We start from the raw sequence: 20,040 nt of genomic DNA on the forward strand, positions 1-20,040 counted from the left end.
TAAATATATACTTGTATGATTTTTGATAAAAAAATTTATTTTAGTTTCTTAATTAGTAAAAAATAATGATTAACAAGACCCTAAATCTTATTATAACCCATAAATAAAGACATGTTAATGCATGTCTACCCTCTACATATATACACTTTATTGGTAGTTCAAGAATCTTGTTCAAGGCCGACCGTAGGCCTTCTCTGGTTGTGTGATGATCTGGAACAACTAAAAAGGACTAAAAAAAAAAAGTTATATGATCGTATTATTGTATGGTGTGATGACATAGAATGGATATTTGAAGATCATGACCAATCAAAAAATTATTTACGAACTAAAATCCATTTGAAAAATTTTAAACACTAAAAAGTTAGTTAATTCTTAATTTTGATATTATTTTATTTCTGTAAATAGATTCAAATTATTAATTTTATTTTATGTCTCTTTTGTTTATCTAATTAAAATATAGCATGTGATTAAAAAAATATTATCCTAATGGTTGTGTTTTTTGTTATTTGTTTACCTTTATAAAATTATATCAAATGAATCTTTAGTTAAATGTGACATCAATATTTAATGGATTTATGATAGTAAAGTTAAAATATTTGTTTTTTTTAACAACATAAGAAAATAAAAGTAAAAGTATAAAAGAAATCAAATTAAATGCTAGTATATTTATAAAAATATGTAAGCTTTAATATTGAATGATATTTTGATAATGATAGATGATCGTGACTGAATTATAAAATTTCTTTGACAGATAAAATATAAAAATTGAATTAAATTATAAATAAAAAATAAATATTTAAAAAGTATATAAATAAATTAAAATTCTAAAAAATGTAATGAATTTTTCATAACTTCATCCAAATTCGATAAAACCCAATCAAAAGTATAAATTCACTTTTTGACTATAGTCTATAGAAACCCTCCAAAACCTTCCACCCTTAACTATAAATATCTCATATTTTCCACTTTCCTTCCTTTGAGAGAAAAAAAGTGAGTATGAAAACCTTTCCTCTAGTAGCATATGTGCTAAAACTTGTTGAACTAAATACCATGTCATCTCATTTGATACTTTTAGACTCAGATAATGTAAAATTAAAAAATATAAAAATTATGGAACTAAAAATTTAATTATAACCCGCAATTTAAGGTATGGAGAATTTTTCCCCCGAATTCTATATGAGCGTCAACTTGATACACAAGCATTTTCGGGTTGAAACATAGTTATTTCATTGAGGAGAGAAGAAAAATGGTTAAAAATATTTGAATTATGTGCGGGCTAAAATGTGTTTAATTTAGTCTCTTTGTTTTTATAATAACATCAAATGAAAAATAATATTGATGACATAGAAATTAGGTAGTTTGCTTCAAAATAGTTTTTAGTAAGAGAATAAGAATAAAAAATTTCTAAATTAATTACATCCATATCGTATTATTTCAAATTAATTTTTAGTTGTTTGCTTCAATTTTAAATGACATTCATACTATTTCGACGAACGAATGAATTTGGAATCAAGTAATTTAAAAATAACATTTAAACGTTAACACTAATATTATAAACAAAAATAACTTAAAATATACAAAATGTTCACTCAAAAACAAAAATGTTTTCAAATACAAGAAAAGTATATACATCGTCCAAATATGATAATATCAAATGTGTAAAGAAACTATGGCTGATCAGTGCGCCGCCTACGTCGAGACCTCACATACATTATGTGGTCTTTTGTGACACCCCTGACAATCCTGAGGCATTGTTTGATGACCTCATGTGTCTCTGTGCCTAGCGTGACTATCCCTAGGTTGAGATGACGCTCCAACCTTTCAGCGATCGCATGGCAAGCCTCATGTTAAATAGAAAACAAACAAATTACACAAATTAGTATTAAAATAATTGACGTAAATGACATTTAATACATATCTCGCAAATAGTCAAACTTACCACCGCATGTCTGGGCTCGTCCTCATCAGAATAGGCATGTGTTGATGCTGCTGTTGCCTCTAGGACTCGAGGGATATGTGGCTCCGGGACCTGAGGGATATGTCTGGGCTTCATCGCAGGTGCATCTCGCGACGGATCTAATGGTTGTGTCGCAGTCATAAATGGATGAGAAATGACGAAAAACCAGTCCATGTAATCGGGCGCACACTGACCTGACACAACACACATCTCACCTGTTGGCGCAATAAGGTCTGAGTAGTGCATCCACCTGTCGTCTATTTCATCAAATGACTCCCATGAATCGATAGACGGTGCAAGAATACTCTAGACGTATCTAAACTAGCGCATGACCCTCTCTGGTCGGTGTTTGACAGCAACGGGCCCTTAGCGGAGTTGATCGGAAAAGCATGAAATCAAATGAAACTCCTGCACAGGTCGATGCTCCCCATAAGGCATCCATCAGACATCTAGAATCCTGATTTGATCTAGACGCTCCCTATACGTCGCTGTGGATATGGTCTTCATAGTCACCTTCATCGCAATCCACCAACATACACGTGGTGACACCTCGTCGTAGTCCGGATCAGCGATGCACTCCGCAACTGACGAAAAATGCTTATATATCCAACACTACAAAGATTACATGAAAATCATACAAATTTCAAATGAACGTCTAAATTACCCTATTTGAAATATTGTTGTAATTAACTTATCAAAAACATATTAATTACCTGTAAGAGGGTGATGTAACCAACAAGCTGTCGGCTGGTGCTGATACAAGCATCATTCAAATGATCGTACATATGCACCAGGGCAGCAACTCCCCATGCATACCTCCCAGTCTGACCGAGGTCACACAGAGCGTCTAAGAAGACAACATGAACATGGGTGGCACTCTTGTTAGCAAAAAGAGTGCAACCTAGAAGATGAAAAAGATAGGCACGAGCTATAGCTGTCCAATGTCCGGCCTGACATCTGCGCTGATATATATCTCGTAGCCATGATAGGCGTATATATGGTCCATGACAATGTGCTGTCTCGGCCCTGTCTACCTCTCCTGAGACCAGTAGTAAGTCAACCAACATCAACATCGCCTCGTCGATGTGCAGAGGCTGGAAGGTATGGAAGTCGCCAACGATGGGAAGATGAAGAAGAGATGCCACGTCGTCCAGGGTGATGGTAACCTCCCCTATGGGAAGATGGAAACTACTAGCCTCCTTGTGCCACCTCTCCACAAACGAGGATATATAAGTCCCCGATTGCCAGTGTCTACTGAACAGGCGATCAAAGGACTTAGTCCTGTCCCAGCAACTAGCCCCTCAATGGCAGGAACAAGCGTACCTAATTTCTACACCTTCCTCCCATGGGAGGATAACTTCAATTCAGGACGTTCCTGAATTGAAGTATAAAGGAACAGACAATTTATTAACATAATATTTTAAAGGAACACAAATTTCAATAGTAAAACATACTTAAAAAATAACATAAATTGAAAATTATAAATACCTCTTTCGTCCATACGCTGGCTGCAACATGCTCAGCATACTCGGTAATCACTGATGGGTCGCTCGGTCCACCTGGAAATCCCTCAGGCTCATCTACAGCAGCCTCTGCACTAGGTCCATGTACGTCCACATTTACCACATGCTCATCTGCAGCTGCCGTAGGCTCGTCTGCAGCTACCACTAGCTCGTCCCCAGCTATCACAGGCTCATCCTCGACAACAGGGGCAGCTTCCCGTACGTGCCGATGCTGCAGGCCTTCGCTGCTGGGGAGCATCATCTGAATCATCACGATCCTCTCTCCCCAGACCTCTGCCAATAACCCTACCTAAGGCACGACCTAAGCCTCTAGTCCTAACCATGATCTGCAAATGTGTACCACAAATTCCATCACTGATTTCATTGACTCAAAGTCATGCAAGTTGTAAGGATGTTTAAGGATTTCATTGGTGTAACACTGATTTCATTGACTTAAACTCATGCAAATTCTAAGCATTTCATTGACTCTAGGGATTTCATTGACTCACAATGGAGCAATCAATGATATAATTGAGTTAGACTATTATGGTCACTTCAACTTATTGATGTTTAAGTGTGATTGGTTTGAGGGTGAAGAAGACAAATATTGGCTTATTTGTGTCTACTATTTTCAACAATCTTTTACTTATTTGGTTTTGCCAAAAATTGCTATGTATATATCTCTCTTGGTCTATTACAATATTAGCTGACTTGGCATATTCAAGTTTAATTGTTATGTGCTTTCTATTGGTCCAAGTCTAGTAAAAATTATCTGCTCCATTAGCTCACTCATAACTGAACAGATTTTGTCTCATGCAGGCAACCATCAATCTTGACTTTTACGTCTTATTGTAAGGTCACTGTATATGACATTTGTTATGGCATTTGTTATGGCATTCAAATCTTGTAGTGTGCTACATCATAAGCATTGTCAACACACAAATTGAGGTGCCCAGTCAACATGTATCTAAATCGAAAGGCAGATAGGATAATGATTTCTAATTGATTGTCATACATACCATGATTTCTAATTGATTGACAATACATACAAATTAAACTCTTAAAACATTAATGTGTGTATCTTATTTTTTTTAGGAGGAGTAACTTTGTGTATATTTCCTATGAGGATTGTTGGACTTTTCTTTCGGTTTTTTGTCAATGGGATGGTAAAAACAATTTAGATATGTTGTGTTTTGTAGCTTTTAATTCTCTAAGTTGAAAGGATTCACCAACATGCCAAAGCCAAATATAGCCTTGCCTAGATATAGAAGTGGCTGTGGCTGTAGAATACTGCTGAAACAAATGGGCACCAGGTTCAAAGCTAGAGCCAAACTGCTAAAATTTTAACTTATCATTATTTTTAATCTTATCTAATATTAGTATCTTAGTCCACTTAAGTCAAAACTAATACAAACTAAACAACTTTCAAACCAATATGAACATGTTCATCATCAAACAATCCAAACAGTACAATACAAACCAAACAATGTCAATAGTCAAATGTACCAAAATCAAAATTCAAAGCAAATCAACATCACAAAATTACATCATAATATGAAACTTAGTTCATTATTCATTCGCATTCTACTTCAGCCTAAAACCCTTAAACTAACCCTAAACGCTAATCAAAATCATATTTCATCTTCAATTAACCTGATTTTTTTTTTAATAATTAAAATAGGGTCTTACGGATCAAGTTGATCCGCAACAAGGTTACGGATCAAGTTGATCCGTAAGCTTCATGCGGATCAACTTGATCCGCAACCTACTTGCCGGGCAAAACTCCTTACAGATCAACTATTTCCTATTGCAGATCATCTTAATCCTAACCTATAGCAACTACGGATGACCTAAATCCCTATGCGGATCAATAATATCCTATGAAGTACACTACAAAACCAGAAATGGAAGCACGAACACAAAAGGGACAACACACTTACCTCGACGTCGATGGAGCAGCACAACCAGAAGAAGAATGTGCAAAGCCCAGGTGAAGAGCACCACCACCACACTACTGGGAATAGTCGAGGCCGCGGAAGCAAGAACCACACGTAGAAGGAAGAAGAAGACGAACTGAGGTCGCGGAAGGAAGAAGAAGACAAACAGTCGAGGCGCAGAAGAAATTTGTACTGCTGGGTGTACAAATTTTTAAAAAAATTGGTAGGGGTATTTAGATATTTTCCACTTAAGTGCTGGGTGCACCATCAATAATGCTAGGTGCACCTAGCATCAGCCAAAAAAATTCAATTGAAGTCCACAGTGCTGTGCAAAAAAATAAAAAATAAAAATTGAAGTCCACAGCAAAACGTGTTGTCATCAAGATATAAGAGGGAGAAGTTACAAAATTGGGATTAGAATGAGGGAGTTACCCGCCTTTAAAAAAATGCAAGTTGAAATTAATTGATGAAAGTGAGGGATTGAATGTGGCTGCAGGAGAAGGCAGAAACCGAGGGATTTAGACAGAAAAACAAAAAAGAAAATCCACTTTAACAATAGGGGTGCAAATGTGCAATTGCCCTTGCTATTCTACTTTTTGTATTGGTTAGTTAAATACATAATTACATTCTCATACACCCATTTCTAAACAAGCCTAAACTAATAGACACAAAATGTGAGACATCTTATGTTCTAGTCTCACTAGAAGTAGTATTTTGACACTTCCCATTGTCCCATTGCTTAACAACTTCATTGTACCCTTCAGCAGAATCCAAAGCAAACTCTGCCAGTGAGCTAATAGCAACAGACATTCCAGCACAAAGCACTTTAATAGCAACTTCAGCCAGTTTCTCTGGAGCCATTACCTCTTCCACCTCACCAACTTCCACCATTTCCATATTTCCATTGCTTTGCTTTGATCCAAATGAGATTCTGCTAGAATCTTCTCTTAACTGATGTGCATAGAGGGAGCCCATTCCAGCAGCAAAGAAGTCTAAGCCATCAAGCACTGCCTTTTCTTGTATGGCATCTAGGCGCCTTGACCACTGAACACACAGTCCAAACAAAGGGTGAGTGCCGCTGGACCTGCGAGGAGAGCAAGGTAACTTTGATACGTCAGGCTCGGATCTCATGCACCGAAGAAGCCAACCAGTTAGTGCATGAATGTAGGATCTTTGAGAAGTGATCCATGACTCAAAGGCATTTCTCCAGTTCCTTAACTCGAATTCAAGATTGGAGGCTGAACGCGCCAGCCTGTTTGGATCAGTCATTGACATGGAAGACTGTTTTCTGGCACGTGATTTAGAAGAAGTGCCAGCTAGAAGAATCTTAGCCTCATCTAAGGTTCTCTTCTGTGTCTGATGGCATTCTGCCATCACTTTCCACATCCTTTCCAGCCTGTCATTTGTATAATTGAAGAATCAACAAGCATAATGTAAGTAACTACATGCAGTACCAGAGTGATATATGACATATCTGCATTTCATAAGGCAGTGGTAGGCTGTTTTCTTTAAAGTGAAATTCAAGAAAGTAGAATTCGATGCTGCGCTTGGGGTTTTGCTCAGGAAGTTAATGGCATTAAGTGACAAAGGAAAATTCTAAAACTAAGTACAGCAGCAGGTAATGAAACATTTCAGAAATTCACTATATAAGTCATTCAGAATGACTTTATCAGAAATTTTGTTAGTAGTAGCAAACACAGTCTAGCAGTCCTATATTTCTTAAAGGATCAAATGAAATTATGAAAATATTAGAAATATGTTTGAAGTCTTAAAATACTTCAAATTTTGGCAGAAGGGGGTTTAGTTCATCTAGAAAACAAAGATGTATGGGTGTATTTGACTTTTATACATACCCGTGCACCAATTCAAGAAGTTGGGGATGCAACTCTTCATCCCTTAAAGTTTCGATTCTCCTTGAAATAGCTTCAACTGAGTGTATTGAAACTGTTATCTGAGTATCTAGTTCTCTAATGGTTGCTCTTATTTTATCTGCACAAGAGGGGTCCTCTCCTTTTACATCAAGGTTCCTGAGTTGCTTGTATTTCTTCTCATATGCAATTCGGACACGTTCTCCAGACTGTTGCAGAAGAAAGTGGCCAAAGTAACTAATAAGTTTCCCAACATTAAAATAAAACTGTAAGTGATCACAAGCATAATGACCTGTAACAATAATAAAAAATATAAAACTTCGTACCCCATTGCCCAGAGGCTCTTCGCTATGCGAAGGTATGGGGGAGGGATGTTGTACGCAGCCTTACCCTTGCATATGCAAAGAGGCTGTTTCCGGATTCGAACCCATGACCAACAAGTCACCAAGGCACAACTTTACCGCTGCACCAGGGCTCGCCCTCAACAATAATAAAAAATATAAAAAATTTAAATTGTACCAAAAGAAAAATAACTGAATATAATTTAAATGGTTGAAGTTGACATCTGTTGTCATTTTTCCCAATCCTGTCAAACATCTAACAGAAAGGTTTATGTTCATTAGTTGGAGGCATAGTGATTTGAAGCTGAACCACTTTTATGATGACTCATACACAGTTACTATGCGAAGTTATTTTCATCTGCTATTTCGGGTAATAACCAAAAGAACAAGAGGTGTATTTTCCATTGATAAATCCATAACACGAGTGAATCATTGATTTTGTTCATCCCTCAAGAGTAAGAGTATAAGAATCTGAAGGATTTTCTACATTACGAGTGAACTGATAATAAGATGGAGCATAAGCACCAGTTTTTTTAGATTATTCTTTAAGTAGCAATTATCTGTTTCTAAGAATGTCACCAGAGAGAACTTCATTGAAATCTTTTTTGAGAAATTTGACTTCCTCACAGATATAAGATAAGTTCAGTAACATACCCTGACTTCCTCATAGAGCTTCTTCTCCCATGTATTTAATCTATCCAATGTGGAGTGGTGACTACCGGATAACATACAATGTTCTGCTGAGAGATCCTTAGTGCCCTCACAACCTTCCGTGCTAGTGCTTGAACAATTCATCAAAAATCTTGATGAAGAAGAGCGTGAAGAAGCTGATCGGAGCAAAGCTACTGGGTTCAACAACTTAGATGCTGCAAATGAAATATAACTCAAATTAATATTTCAGAAAATTTACAGATAGACACGACTGAAAGAAACAAGATTCACTCATAATGGATTTTGAATCAAATGAGGAATTACAAACATGAAAGATGATTTCCGGATATATAATACAAGCACATTTTCATAGTGAGATCTCCTCCATAAATAAGAATTTTTACAATGGAGTTTATTATCAAACTTGAGGCTGCTCATTGATTATTTTCCATTGACAAATACTTCACTCATAATTCCGACTAATATGGAAAGAATGAACATGAAAGTACACTTACAACAAAATGAAAATATAAATTGTTTGTTTCCATCAAACCTGAAAGCTCATTAGATGTCAATAAATACTGAGATTTCTTGGCCTCTAGCAATGCTGCAACATCATTGGCTGCATTGCAGACAACTGTGAATTGAGTTTCAAGATCATTGATCACTTCTGCCATGCTTGTTGGCCTTCGGTTTACATAAACAGTAAAACCTGGTGTTTCTTCCACAGCTTCTTGTTTACCAATTGTCATTTCCCTATGTCTGGATTCAATATGACCAGCAGCTTGAGCTTTTGCTACTTCAAAACTTGCACTACCATGAGCTTGTGAATCTTTGGCCTCATGCTCAGTTTTAGTTTCATCTTCTATGTCTGTTTCTTCCTCCTCTTCCTCCTCCTCCTCCTCCTCCTCCTCATCATCATCATCATCAACATCTTCAACAATAACTTCTTCTTTGGAAGCATTTATATCGTGTGTAGTTCTTTCTTCTGCTACATTTCTCTTTCCAACACAATCTTCATGTTCAGTTTCATCTTCTTCCAGGTCTGGTATTCCCTCTTCTTCTCTAACCTGCCTAAGTCCTCTGTATTCATCATCCATTGCAGTTTGCTCAATGCTACTTCTTGAAGGGTAACCATAACTGTCCAATGATGAAAAAGGGTTCCAAAAGAAATCCCATTGGGAAGCTTGAGGTGAAGGTGGAGGGATAACAGGCCTATTATTGGGAGAGTAAGCAAAAATTGAGGGATTCACCGGTGAGGATTGCATGTTGAAAAATCCATTAATGCCATAGTGCTGCATTGGAGAATAATATGTCTCAACCCGAACCCTTTCTGGGGATTGAGGCCTTTCTTCAACTGAAATTGCTGGGTTACCACCAGGCCTAAGGTAATTCACTTTCAAAGTAGAGTTTGGTCCAATTCCAAACTCAATTGACCCTGTTGTAGCAAAGGGTTTTGCTGATATGGGAATGAATCCTGGGCCAGTTTTCTTCTTCACAGGTGTGAAAGGTGGGGTGATGACCGTGTCTAATGAAAACTCGCGAGGCTCATCGCCTTCAATGTAATCGCGAAGTGCTGCTGAAACCCTTTTCAGAGATTCTATGTAGGCTATGTGTCCAGTGGCGAACCGAGTTCTTTGTTCGACAGCTTGTTTGATGAACTTCTTTCTGTCTTTACAAAGTCGAACTGCCTCTTCATCATCCAACCTTGAATGTGAACATCCCATCTCTTCTTAGTCCCCTATGAATGAGTGTCTCAAGCTTGCATTGAAATGGAAACAAAAGGAGAACCTTTCTCTATGTCTCACCAGACTTATAAAGAAATCATAAATCTGTCACCAAAAATAGAAAAGATCAATAACATACACTGAAATTCCATCACACATTAGTAAACCCAAAAGAGAAATATATATATATATATATATATATATATATATATATATATATATATTTGAAACAAACAAGCCTAGCAATGTTAATGAAGTTGGATACTTTTCTTCATTTTCAAGCCAGAAGAAGGGTGATGAAAATACAGGCATGCTTAATACTAACAGAAAACCCTTTCCTCTATGATTCCCAGAAAACCAAAGTATGCTTTACCAGAATACAAGAAGAAAACACACAACTTTTCATCTGGGATTTATTTATTTTTCCAAATATAGAGATAAAAAAGAAAAAAAAATCAACTTAAGCCTCCAAGTAAACCATCTTCAAAATGGAAAAAAAAAGTAAAAAAAAGGCAGAGACTGAAGCAGTTGCCAATTAGCCGAGTTAACAGAAGAACAAATGTAAAATAGACAAATACAAATTTAGAAACATTCATATAGCAATATGTTAAAAGAGAAAACCTATATATGTACAAAATAAAAGCAGAAAACAATGTGTAGAACAGATTAAAAATAAAAGCATAAAAGAGCGTGATATAAACATAAAAACATAGTACCCATTTTCAGGAAGACAAAACTTTCCATCAGACCCTTTTTCAATTTCTTGCTTCTAACACTCAAACAAAGTGTATATATTGGTTACAAGAGGAGAAGAGCCAGTACAATGAAAAAAAAAATGACAAACACATGTTAACATTGGATTTGGTTAAGTAGGAAAAAAGTGAAGGTTAGAAGGGAGGAACACACCTTACAATAAGGTGAAGGAAAACGACAGTGTTTTGATCATAAGGTGTGTGTGGAGAAGGAATCAGTGAGAGAGAGAGAGAGGTGTGAACAGAGAAAGACGTTGAGAGAAAAAAAAAAAAAGCAACGGTCAAAACACAAGGAGGAAGAAAACAAGGTATATTAAAAGGAGAAAAGAGAGAAAGAAAGAAAGAAAGGAAAAAAAGAGACAAAATTAAAAGCTTTAGTATCAGGTTGAGGTTGGAGAGCTAATAAAGCAAGGAGAGTGTGACAAGTTAGGGTGATTGCCTTCCATGTTGCACTTAATTTCAAGACTGCCACAGGTGAAGGAAGGACAATTTTTTGGTTGAAGCTAAATCACAATTTTTGTTTTTTACTACCAGGAAAATTTTGGGGAAAGGGACTGGTCAAAATGTGTCATTAATGGGACCCAACTATCATATGATCAATAATGCTGTTACCAACAGAGTTATGAAGGTTAGCTACCCCTGATGGTCAATTTGGTTCAATTAAGTAAGTTTTGTTAGGGGTGTTAGGTTTGTAGAAATGATCATGCTTTAAAGTTTTTCAACTGATGATTAAAAAAATTACGACTAAATTATAATTTTGATTTCTCTTATTATTTTTAATTGTAACATTTAATTCTTTAATTTTATAAATTTTATAAATTAACAAAATTACAAATTTATTAATTTATAATTAATAAATAATTATAATTAAAAAATATATTAAATTAATTATAAATTAAAAAAATATTAATCATTAAAACATATTTAATAGAACATTATTAATCTTAATCCATCACGGTGCTCTTTTTTTCTTCACACAACTATTATCATAAATTTTAAATATAATTTACGTTAAAAATACTTTTTATTAATATTTTAATTATCAATTTAATAATACAAAATAAATATTTAGTCTATACAGTATACATACAAAAATACTAGTTGCGTAATAATCAATAAAGTATATTTTTGATCCCTAATAAACAACAAAAATTTTATGTTTATTTTCTGATAATTTTTTTTAATGAGTTCTTAATAGAATAATAATTTTATTTTTGATGATTGATATTTGTTTTATTCTCTGATAAATTAGTAAATTTTTTGTTTATTTCTTGATAATATTTTTATTTGTTAATAGTTTTTTTTAAATGTACTAATAACAAATAAAAAATTTTTATCCACAAATAAACATAAAATTTGTTATTTTATCATGATCTAAAATAATGTTAAAGATCAGAAACAATTTTTTATTTTATTTTATTAAGGAACAAAAATGATTTTATTTTGAAAAAAACATAAAATTTAAATATTTATGAGAAATTACAAACATATTTTAACCTACAATAATTAACCAATCAACTAGTATTAAAATATTACACTACACATAGTTTATAGATAAATAATATAGTGCATTTTTTTGCTGCAATAATATACACTTAAACGTACTCCTTGGAAAGTCTTATATTGCATAATCATAATAAAAGAATTAATGGTGATATTTCTAATCAATAAATATATTAAATCTGTCCGATCTTCTTATGTTGGTTGGATAGTAATTGAAGCTTTATTTTTTAGTTTTTACTTTCAACGCATTCTCCTTTCACACTTTCTCTTCTTGTTGCTTTTGTTAATAACCGTGCAGTTGCACGGGACCTACGATCTAATTTAAACAATAACTTTTTAATGAAGTTAAACCGGATAATTATGAAGATAGATAATATACATAAATTATAATAATAGAATCTTAATATTTCACACTTGTAAATTTATTTTTAATTAAAAACTGACTAAAATATAAAAATTGTCTTTTATAGCAACATAAAAATTGTTATATCAAAACAATTTAACAACAAATAAAAGTGCTAAAATTTCACACTTATACATTTATGTTTTAAAAAGTTAGTAATGAAATACTAAAATACAAAAATGGTTTGATTGACACAATTTAATAGCATATAAAAGTTACTAAACATCAATAAAATCAAAATGATGTAAATCACATATTTATATTAATAAGTTGTTATTCTCAGTGATATTGAATTTAGCCCATTAAGTAAAATTTTAGTTTGAATTTTATGAAGAAAAAATATGATTGAAAAAAAAGATTTTACCAAAAGTATTCAATAAGATTTTTTTGATAAGAATTAATTATTTAATAAAAATAATAAATACTTTATACCTAAGTAAAAAAAATGTTACAATGTGTTTGGAGCCAAATGAATTGTAAATGACTTGATGTGGCATGCGGCAAATTGATCTCACGAGGTTTTATTTAGAAATTAATTTTCAATAAAGGTCTGTTTTGAAACATTTTTCGTTGGTGGTGTGTTTTGTGTAAGCGTTTCGCCGAGTAGCATGATGAAACACATATTTTGACAAGAGGAATAGTGAAACACATTGTATTTCGCCAAGAGGAATGACGAAACACTGTATTTCACCAGTACGGATGGCGAAACACAGTCAACTTATGCATGTCGTCCACGTAGCAAATTTTGCCAGTACGGATGGCGAAACAACATGTGCATGTCGTCTGGCAGATTTCGCCAGTACGGTCTATGAAACAACTTCAAATTCAAAAACAGGTTCAGTGATTCTCTCTTGCTCTCCAGATAAAATGGTTATTTTTTTCACATACGACACTAGATCATCCACTGTCCATGTATTTCTCCCTTGTATTTGAAGCTGTTTTTGAATTTGAAGTTGTTTCGCAGACCGTACTGGCGAAATCTGCCAGACGACATGCACATGTTGTTTCGCCATCCGTACTGGCGAAATCTGCCACGTGGACGACATGCATAAGCTAACTGTGTTTCGCCATCTGTACTGACGAAATACAATGTGTTTCGCCATTCCTCTTGGCGAAATACAGTATGTTTCGTTGTTCCTCTTGGCGAAATATGTGTTTCGTCATGCTACTCGGCGAAATGCTTACACCAAACAGACCCTCAACGAAAAATATTTCAAAATGAACCCTTATTGAAAATTAGTTTCTAAATAAAACCCCGTGAGGTCAATTTGCTGTGACATGCTAGTTAGATGAACACTACAAACTGAAAGTAAAGACAAAATAAAGACATCCCACTAGCACACACTCTTGTAGGTGTGAAACTGAAACTAACTCATGAGTCACAACCTATGACACTTTATGACCGGATAATATGGGTGATTGTTAGGGGCCCCCCACATTTCGTGGGGTCATACTCTTTGTAACTCACTTCAAGACTCTTTGTTTAATTAAGGAAGTTCATGGTCTAAATTTACGTATGATTTAATTCAATTCAGTTATATTGAATTGAATTTTTAAATATTGGAATAAAATTTAATCTTAATTAAGATGTTATTATATATAAATTAAATAATGAGTTTTATTTTTTAATTTAATTTAATTTGACTCAATCCGTATCATATAATTAAATTTATTATTATATATAAATTAATTAGTAAATAAAATACATATAATTTTTAGTTCACATAATTTATTAAATTATTAAACTAAATTACTTATGATTTTTTTAAGTTATTTTTATCTCTATCTTAATTTTGTTTATGTTTTCTCATGTTAATATAATAATTTATTTCTATTTAAAATAAAAATATCATATTAACATTAAAATTATTAATTCTATTTAGTCAAATAATATTATAATTTGATTTCTTTTTGAATAAATTTGATCATTATATACTTATACAAGTTTAGAAAAAAAAATAAGTTATTGCTCTTAAAAGTTTAATTTTTAAAAACAAAAGGATAACTTTTAAATATAAAAATTTGATTAATCCAACTTGTTTATGATTCAGTTGGGTTGGATATGAAAAAAAAATACACAACTCTAATTTAACACAACTAGTAAAATTTTGATTAAATTTGGAAACAAATTTAATCAAATTTGACCTAATTCTGCCTGTGAAAATTCTTGATTTCATTTGTAATTTGAAGCTGAGACAAAGGAGATTTGGGTACTTTGGTGACCCAATTGTTTGCCTTTTAAGGCTGAAAGATGAGGATAAGGAAAACGAGTGAAGAATTTATAAAAGCAGAAAAGTATGAGTCGGCAATAAAGGAAAAGTAAAGAAAGAACAATGGGATGCTTAATTTCTTATAAATATAGAAGAAAATATACTGTTCTTACTTCTTAGAGCTTTCCATTTTAAAATCTTCCTCTAGGACTAGCATGCCCTTCACCACCATTTCCTATATAAATCTTTGAGACGAAAGTTCAAATCCTTTTTCCAATTTTACCTTTCGAAATTTAACCATATACACTATACCCTGGTCCATTACATCATGTTGTCTTGATATTTGATCTACCAAATATGTAAACTATGAATGTGCAATCTAGTTTCTATACTGGTCAATCATGTTGAGGTTTGAAATTTTAGGGTATAGCATTGAGTTGATCCTATATATTACCAATGCCCATATCTTTAAAATCGCAATGTAACTATATTTTTTTCACATTTTATTTAATGAAGCTCCTTACTCTGGCAAGAGATTGTGCTTACTCTGGAAGAATATTTAAATGTTACTACAATTTATCACTGGTCAACACAAATAGCTGTAAGAGAGGACACTTTTACATCAATAAATAGGAATTCGACCTTTTTCTGCTAAGTTCACTTTGCATATATGCTTTGAGTTATTCTCTCTCTCTCTCTCTCTCTCTCTCTCTCTCTCTCTCATTATCTCGGACTTCAATCCATTCACCATCCGAAACTTACCTAACTAGTAACTAGCTACACACTTACATCACAATTCAACGGTCATTGTACGTATCATACCGGAACAGAATGCTGATTATATATAGATATTTTAGACTTTTTGGTATAAAAAGATATTTTAGATTTTAAAACTTAATTTTCGTATATTTTATTCAACCACTACACTACTCAATATCCAAACATTTCAATACCGATGTTGAAATGTTAACAAACACCTATAGGTTGGTCTACGACTTCGAGATAATTGAAGTTTTTGCCTTATGCAAAAGACTTGTATATATATTGAGGTGAAATCTATAAAAGTTTATATATTGTCATGTTATAATTAATGTGGTGATTTTAGTATGAGAAATTTGTCCACATGCTTACTGTTTTTTTTTTTTTTAACTGAGAAGTTTTACGCATCTTTTTATATGATTGTTTCTTGCTTAAAGTACTAAAATTGATATGATTTTCCTTGTAAGTATTTTCAACAGGTTTGACGATTGCCATTATCCGTTAATTTTTAAACTTTTTTACCACTTAAATCATTCATTGTGGGTATGCTTGTTTTACGAATTTAATATTAATAATATATAAATATAGGTCTGAATAAATTCATATAATATAAAATTTTTGTTTGCTTTCTTATTTTTTTAGACCTTGTTTTCTATTCATTATAGTGGTATAGAAATACTATAATTTGAGTCACAAACAGAGAATGAACCAAAAATATTTGGTAAAAATAGTGTCAACACATATTACACTGTCATTTCTCTTTTCATGGGCTAATAAAATTGTAGCGAAATGGTGATTTATATGGATGAATTTCCACCATTTTAGACAAGAAATTTCTTGTTTCTTGTATGAAGCACTTAATCATGACTCTTTTTGATGATCGACAAATGACTATGTATCCTTTCTACAAATGATTCCATATACGTCATCTGCAAATTACCTTGCATATGCTGGTGCGAAAGCTTTCTATCAGTTAATTATCTTTTGTTTGTAATACCTACTTAATTGAAGCTTTCAAGTTCTCAACTTTGGCTTTTCCTAATTGGTTTACAACTTCTGAGGTGTACACCCTCAATTCCAACAAAATACATCATATGAGTATCTTCACCAAAAATATGCCTTGGTTCCTCAATTTGTTTCATTTCACTAAGCAATACACTTGCAACTTTCTGAAGACCAACTGCCTTGACAAAGAGCTAACCTATAATGGGCCGGGTTTTGGATACACCATACCATAAGCCGAACTCAATAGCCCTTCTTTGCTAACATTTTTATAAATTATATAGTTAATTGTGTTAAATAAATAATGTCAAACCAATATATATTTATAAAACTATATATATATATATATATATATATATATATATATATATATTGTTTTATGCGGACGATAATTTTTTTCATAGGAAATAATCTTTCTTGAATCTTATAGAATTACTACGGATGATAAACTGTCCCATTAAGTATTTAACATAATTGTATAATTAAAATTTAAACTTGAGATTACTGATTAGACTAAAATAATCTTATACAAGTTGATTGACATGTTGGATGGTCAATCCTACATACGTAAATTCCAATACAAGAAATGCAAAGAAGGAAAAAGACATGCGAGATTCCCATAAATGCAAGGTTTGTGAACATGATGGTTTTCATATTAGTCTCATATAATAGGAAAAATCATACCTAAAAATTTGTTTGAATGTTATCTCAGTTTTGGTTATGTTTTCATTCACATAGATGCCTGCAATAGTGTGGAAAAACATTAATTTTTTATTTGATTTTATAAATTTTAGAATTTTATTTAAATATACTTAAAGAATAGAATTTCTTGAAGCTTCTTTTTTCATAAAGTTATGTTAAAGTTCGTAAGCACTTCCTGCAAATTGAAACAACATAATAGATCAGTAATTGATCGAAAAAGTCAGAAGGAAGCACTACTGATGATAATTTTATTTTTTTTAAGTACATGAATGACTTTAAATCTGTAACAGAAAACAAAGTTCATGTTATCAATTTACTATGTGCTTTCTTACTATTACAGTGTCATATATTTTTATCTTTTCCCGATTTTATAAGGATGGGTTCAATCAGAGTGGGAGGGAGAGGGAGTGGGGCCTATAGGGGACATGGCTCCCCCAAGATTTTAAACTTTCATAGTATTATATATAAACTTATTTTATTGTCTCTTTTTTCTTTTTCTAAGTTCTTTCTAATATATTTTTTAAAATGTTTTATCTAAAAGTCAAAATTCTTTTTATTTTTTATTTTCTTCTATTTGACAACAATATTTAATTTCTTATTTACTTTTTGACTTTTGCATGGTCACAAGTTTTTTTAGAAATTTTTTACATTTTTTTTGCATGACTCCTACTATGTTTCTAAAATTTTTCATATGATATTTTTTTTATCTTATATGTTAATTTTTTTTAATTGGATCTTAAAATAAAATAAGTAATACAATACTTAAAATAATTCAGTATCTTTTATAAAATGATTAATTTATAAAAAATTAACTTTGAACAAATAAAAAAATTGTTTCTTTTAGTAATATTTTATAAGATTTATAGTTTTTATTGTTGTTAATGATACATCTATACTTAGTTAATTTTTTTACGCATTTATCATTTCTTATTCATTTAATCAAGTATTTTTTTTAAAGAATTTTTCATGTGTTACTCAAGTATCTATTTTTGAAATACTTTGAATAACATGCTTTGTCTATAAGGAAATTTTCTTTTCATTTAACTTAAATGAAAATTTTCTACTTTCTTCTCATTTTGCTATCCGTCCTTGGATGTTTATGTGTTAGTTGCACTTATTGACTAATATTTCTTATGCTCAACACAATTTATATATTTCTTTTTGCTCATAAGAAAATATTAATTATATACTAAATTTTTTTTATAAATGTCATACATGTAAAATTTTAAATATTTTCAAGTTATGATTTTTTTTTTTATATTGGTCCCCTTTATCTGAAATTCTTGGCTTTGGGTTCAATTACATCAATTTCCACAAAGAGTAAACTTAACTATATAACTACAAAAAGAGAAGAAGATGCAAAATTTGAAGGAAAATTATGCACAAAATGATGAGAGTTAGTAGGGAAGCCATATAGAACAAATGAGAGTTTCCTAGCCCCTCACAATGCCCTAGATAGCTCCCCAAAATTAAAATTATCAAAATCCTCTTTAATTGGGTCTTTTACCCTTTGTTTCAGTCCCACTTAAGCCACATCAACACTCCTACGCGCAGGTTTAGCTTTTTCACGTCTGGCCTCAGGTGGACAACAAGCAAATGTGCTTTTCTAACACTCTCAGGCCCAACCTCAAATCTTTCAATCCTAACCTTAGCTAGCAAAGAGGAAAATGATGGCTTTAGGCTTTCAAAATGTACTTCCAAAGATGTGTGATTTGAACTTCTAAAGCTATTTTTCTAAAATCTCCAATTCTTCTTCTTTTCCTACAATAAAACATCAAAAGCTAATAAAATTTCTTAAAAGTTAAAGACACTAAACTTTCTCCTAATTAATAGTTATATTAGCATAAAAGTGATTAAAAGTAATGAAAATGTAAGATAAATTCTAAAATATGTAAGCAAATAAAGCATTTATCACCGATGCACCTGACAACCACCATAGCCCGTAAACGCCGACGATCCCAAGCACCATCCAAACCACCACACTGTGTGCATGACCACCATCAAGTTTAGTCACCCAGATCCGCCTAAAACAACTCAAATCCGCAACCTCCAAGCCACTGTGCCACCTTCACCAAGCCAAACACACCAACCATGACCCAAACACCCCCCAAAAACACCATCATCGCTCAAATCCACTGTGTAACCATAACCACTGCCTCCTAAAACCATCGGTGAGCCACCATCACCACTGCTAAGGTGAACATCTTGATTGCTTTGATGATTATCTCATTCCTTTTGAATAGTGATGTTTTGTGGATGGAATAGATGGAGCAAAGGGAGAAAATAGAAAAGAAGAAACTTACATTTTATGATAGTTTTTAGCCGCCGATATTTTTATCTCAATAACAATGTCAACTTTAGATGGACGGAAGAACCATTTTGAACCTATTTAAAAAGATAAAGGATCAAAATAAACTTTTTAAAAGATGAAAAACCAAATTGAGCATAAAAAGTAAGATAAAGGACCAACTATTTTACATGCATATTTCTCATGTATCATCATATTTTCATGATACATTTTTCTAAATGCGTTAAAAATAAGAACATATAGTTTTCTTAAAATAAATGTTCACAAGGAAGAAAAACATCTATACATAGTATCTTGTAACTAGTTTCAGAAAATAATAAGTGTTGTGCAATTGAAAGGGGTAAACATTTGGGAAATTTTCACCAATGGATCATCAAGCAACCATATAAGTGATTCTGACACCAAACTTCAATCCAAA

The 20,040-nt window shown here is 32.6% G+C and overlaps 2 protein-coding genes across 5 annotated transcripts; both read right to left on the minus strand.

The window, feature by feature from the left end:
* Positions 1 to 1,584: 1,584 nt before the first annotated feature.
* LOC102667426 (protein MAIN-LIKE 1-like) lies at positions 1,585 to 3,785 on the minus strand. 3 transcript variants are annotated; one of them, XM_006597723.4, is made up of 3 exons: positions 3,446 to 3,785; positions 2,671 to 3,332; positions 1,585 to 2,569 (listed from the first exon to the last, which is right to left on the minus strand). In XM_006597723.4, the coding sequence occupies exons 2-3, from the start codon at positions 3,028 to 3,030 to the stop codon at positions 2,399 to 2,401; spliced, it is 531 nt and encodes a 176-aa protein (XP_006597786.1). In that variant the 5' UTR covers positions 3,031 to 3,332; positions 3,446 to 3,785; the 3' UTR covers positions 1,585 to 2,398. The 3 variants fall into 2 exon arrangements, with proteins under 3 accessions (XP_006597786.1, XP_040866002.1, XP_040866001.1); XM_041010067.1 differs by lacking the exon at positions 3,446 to 3,785 and having other exon boundaries at positions 2,671 to 3,414.
* Positions 3,786 to 5,958: 2,173 nt separating this feature from the next.
* Positions 5,959 to 11,160, minus strand: LOC100780704 (protein ALTERED PHOSPHATE STARVATION RESPONSE 1). 2 transcript variants are annotated; one of them, XM_014768211.3, is made up of 5 exons: positions 10,890 to 11,160; positions 8,810 to 10,088; positions 8,260 to 8,471; positions 7,250 to 7,473; positions 5,959 to 6,792 (listed from the first exon to the last, which is right to left on the minus strand). In XM_014768211.3, the coding sequence occupies exons 2-5, from the start codon at positions 9,981 to 9,983 to the stop codon at positions 6,081 to 6,083; spliced, it is 2,322 nt and encodes a 773-aa protein (XP_014623697.1). In that variant the 5' UTR covers positions 9,984 to 10,088; positions 10,890 to 11,160; the 3' UTR covers positions 5,959 to 6,080. The 2 variants fall into 2 exon arrangements, with proteins under 2 accessions (XP_014623697.1, XP_003547444.1); XM_003547396.5 differs by having other exon boundaries at positions 10,700 to 11,159.
* Positions 11,161 to 20,040: the final 8,880 nt, after the last annotated feature.

The sequence above is a fragment of the Glycine max genome, chromosome 15 (genome assembly GCF_000004515.6).
Source record: "Glycine max cultivar Williams 82 chromosome 15, Glycine_max_v4.0, whole genome shotgun sequence".
NCBI classification, from domain to species: domain Eukaryota; kingdom Viridiplantae; phylum Streptophyta; class Magnoliopsida; order Fabales; family Fabaceae; genus Glycine; species Glycine max.

Bases quoted from the DNA above. Each gene is read 5' to 3' on its own strand.
- LOC102667426 (XM_006597723.4), bottom strand. From the start codon at position 3,030: ATGTTGATGTTGGTTGACTTACTACTGGTCTCAGGAGAGGTAGACAGG. The intron at 2,570-2,670 runs GTAATTAATATG...TAATCTTTGTAG, and splicing joins GTTACATCACCCTCTTACAG to TGTTGGATATATAAGCATTT.
- LOC100780704 (XM_014768211.3), bottom strand. From the start codon at position 9,983: ATGGGATGTTCACATTCAAGGTTGGATGATGAAGAGGCAGTTCGACTT. The intron at 8,472-8,809 runs GTTTGATGGAAA...TTTCATTTGCAG, and splicing joins GACATCTAATGAGCTTTCAG to CATCTAAGTTGTTGAACCCA. The intron at 7,474-8,259 runs GTATGTTACTGA...CTTCTGCAACAG, and splicing joins AGCTCTATGAGGAAGTCAGG to TCTGGAGAACGTGTCCGAAT.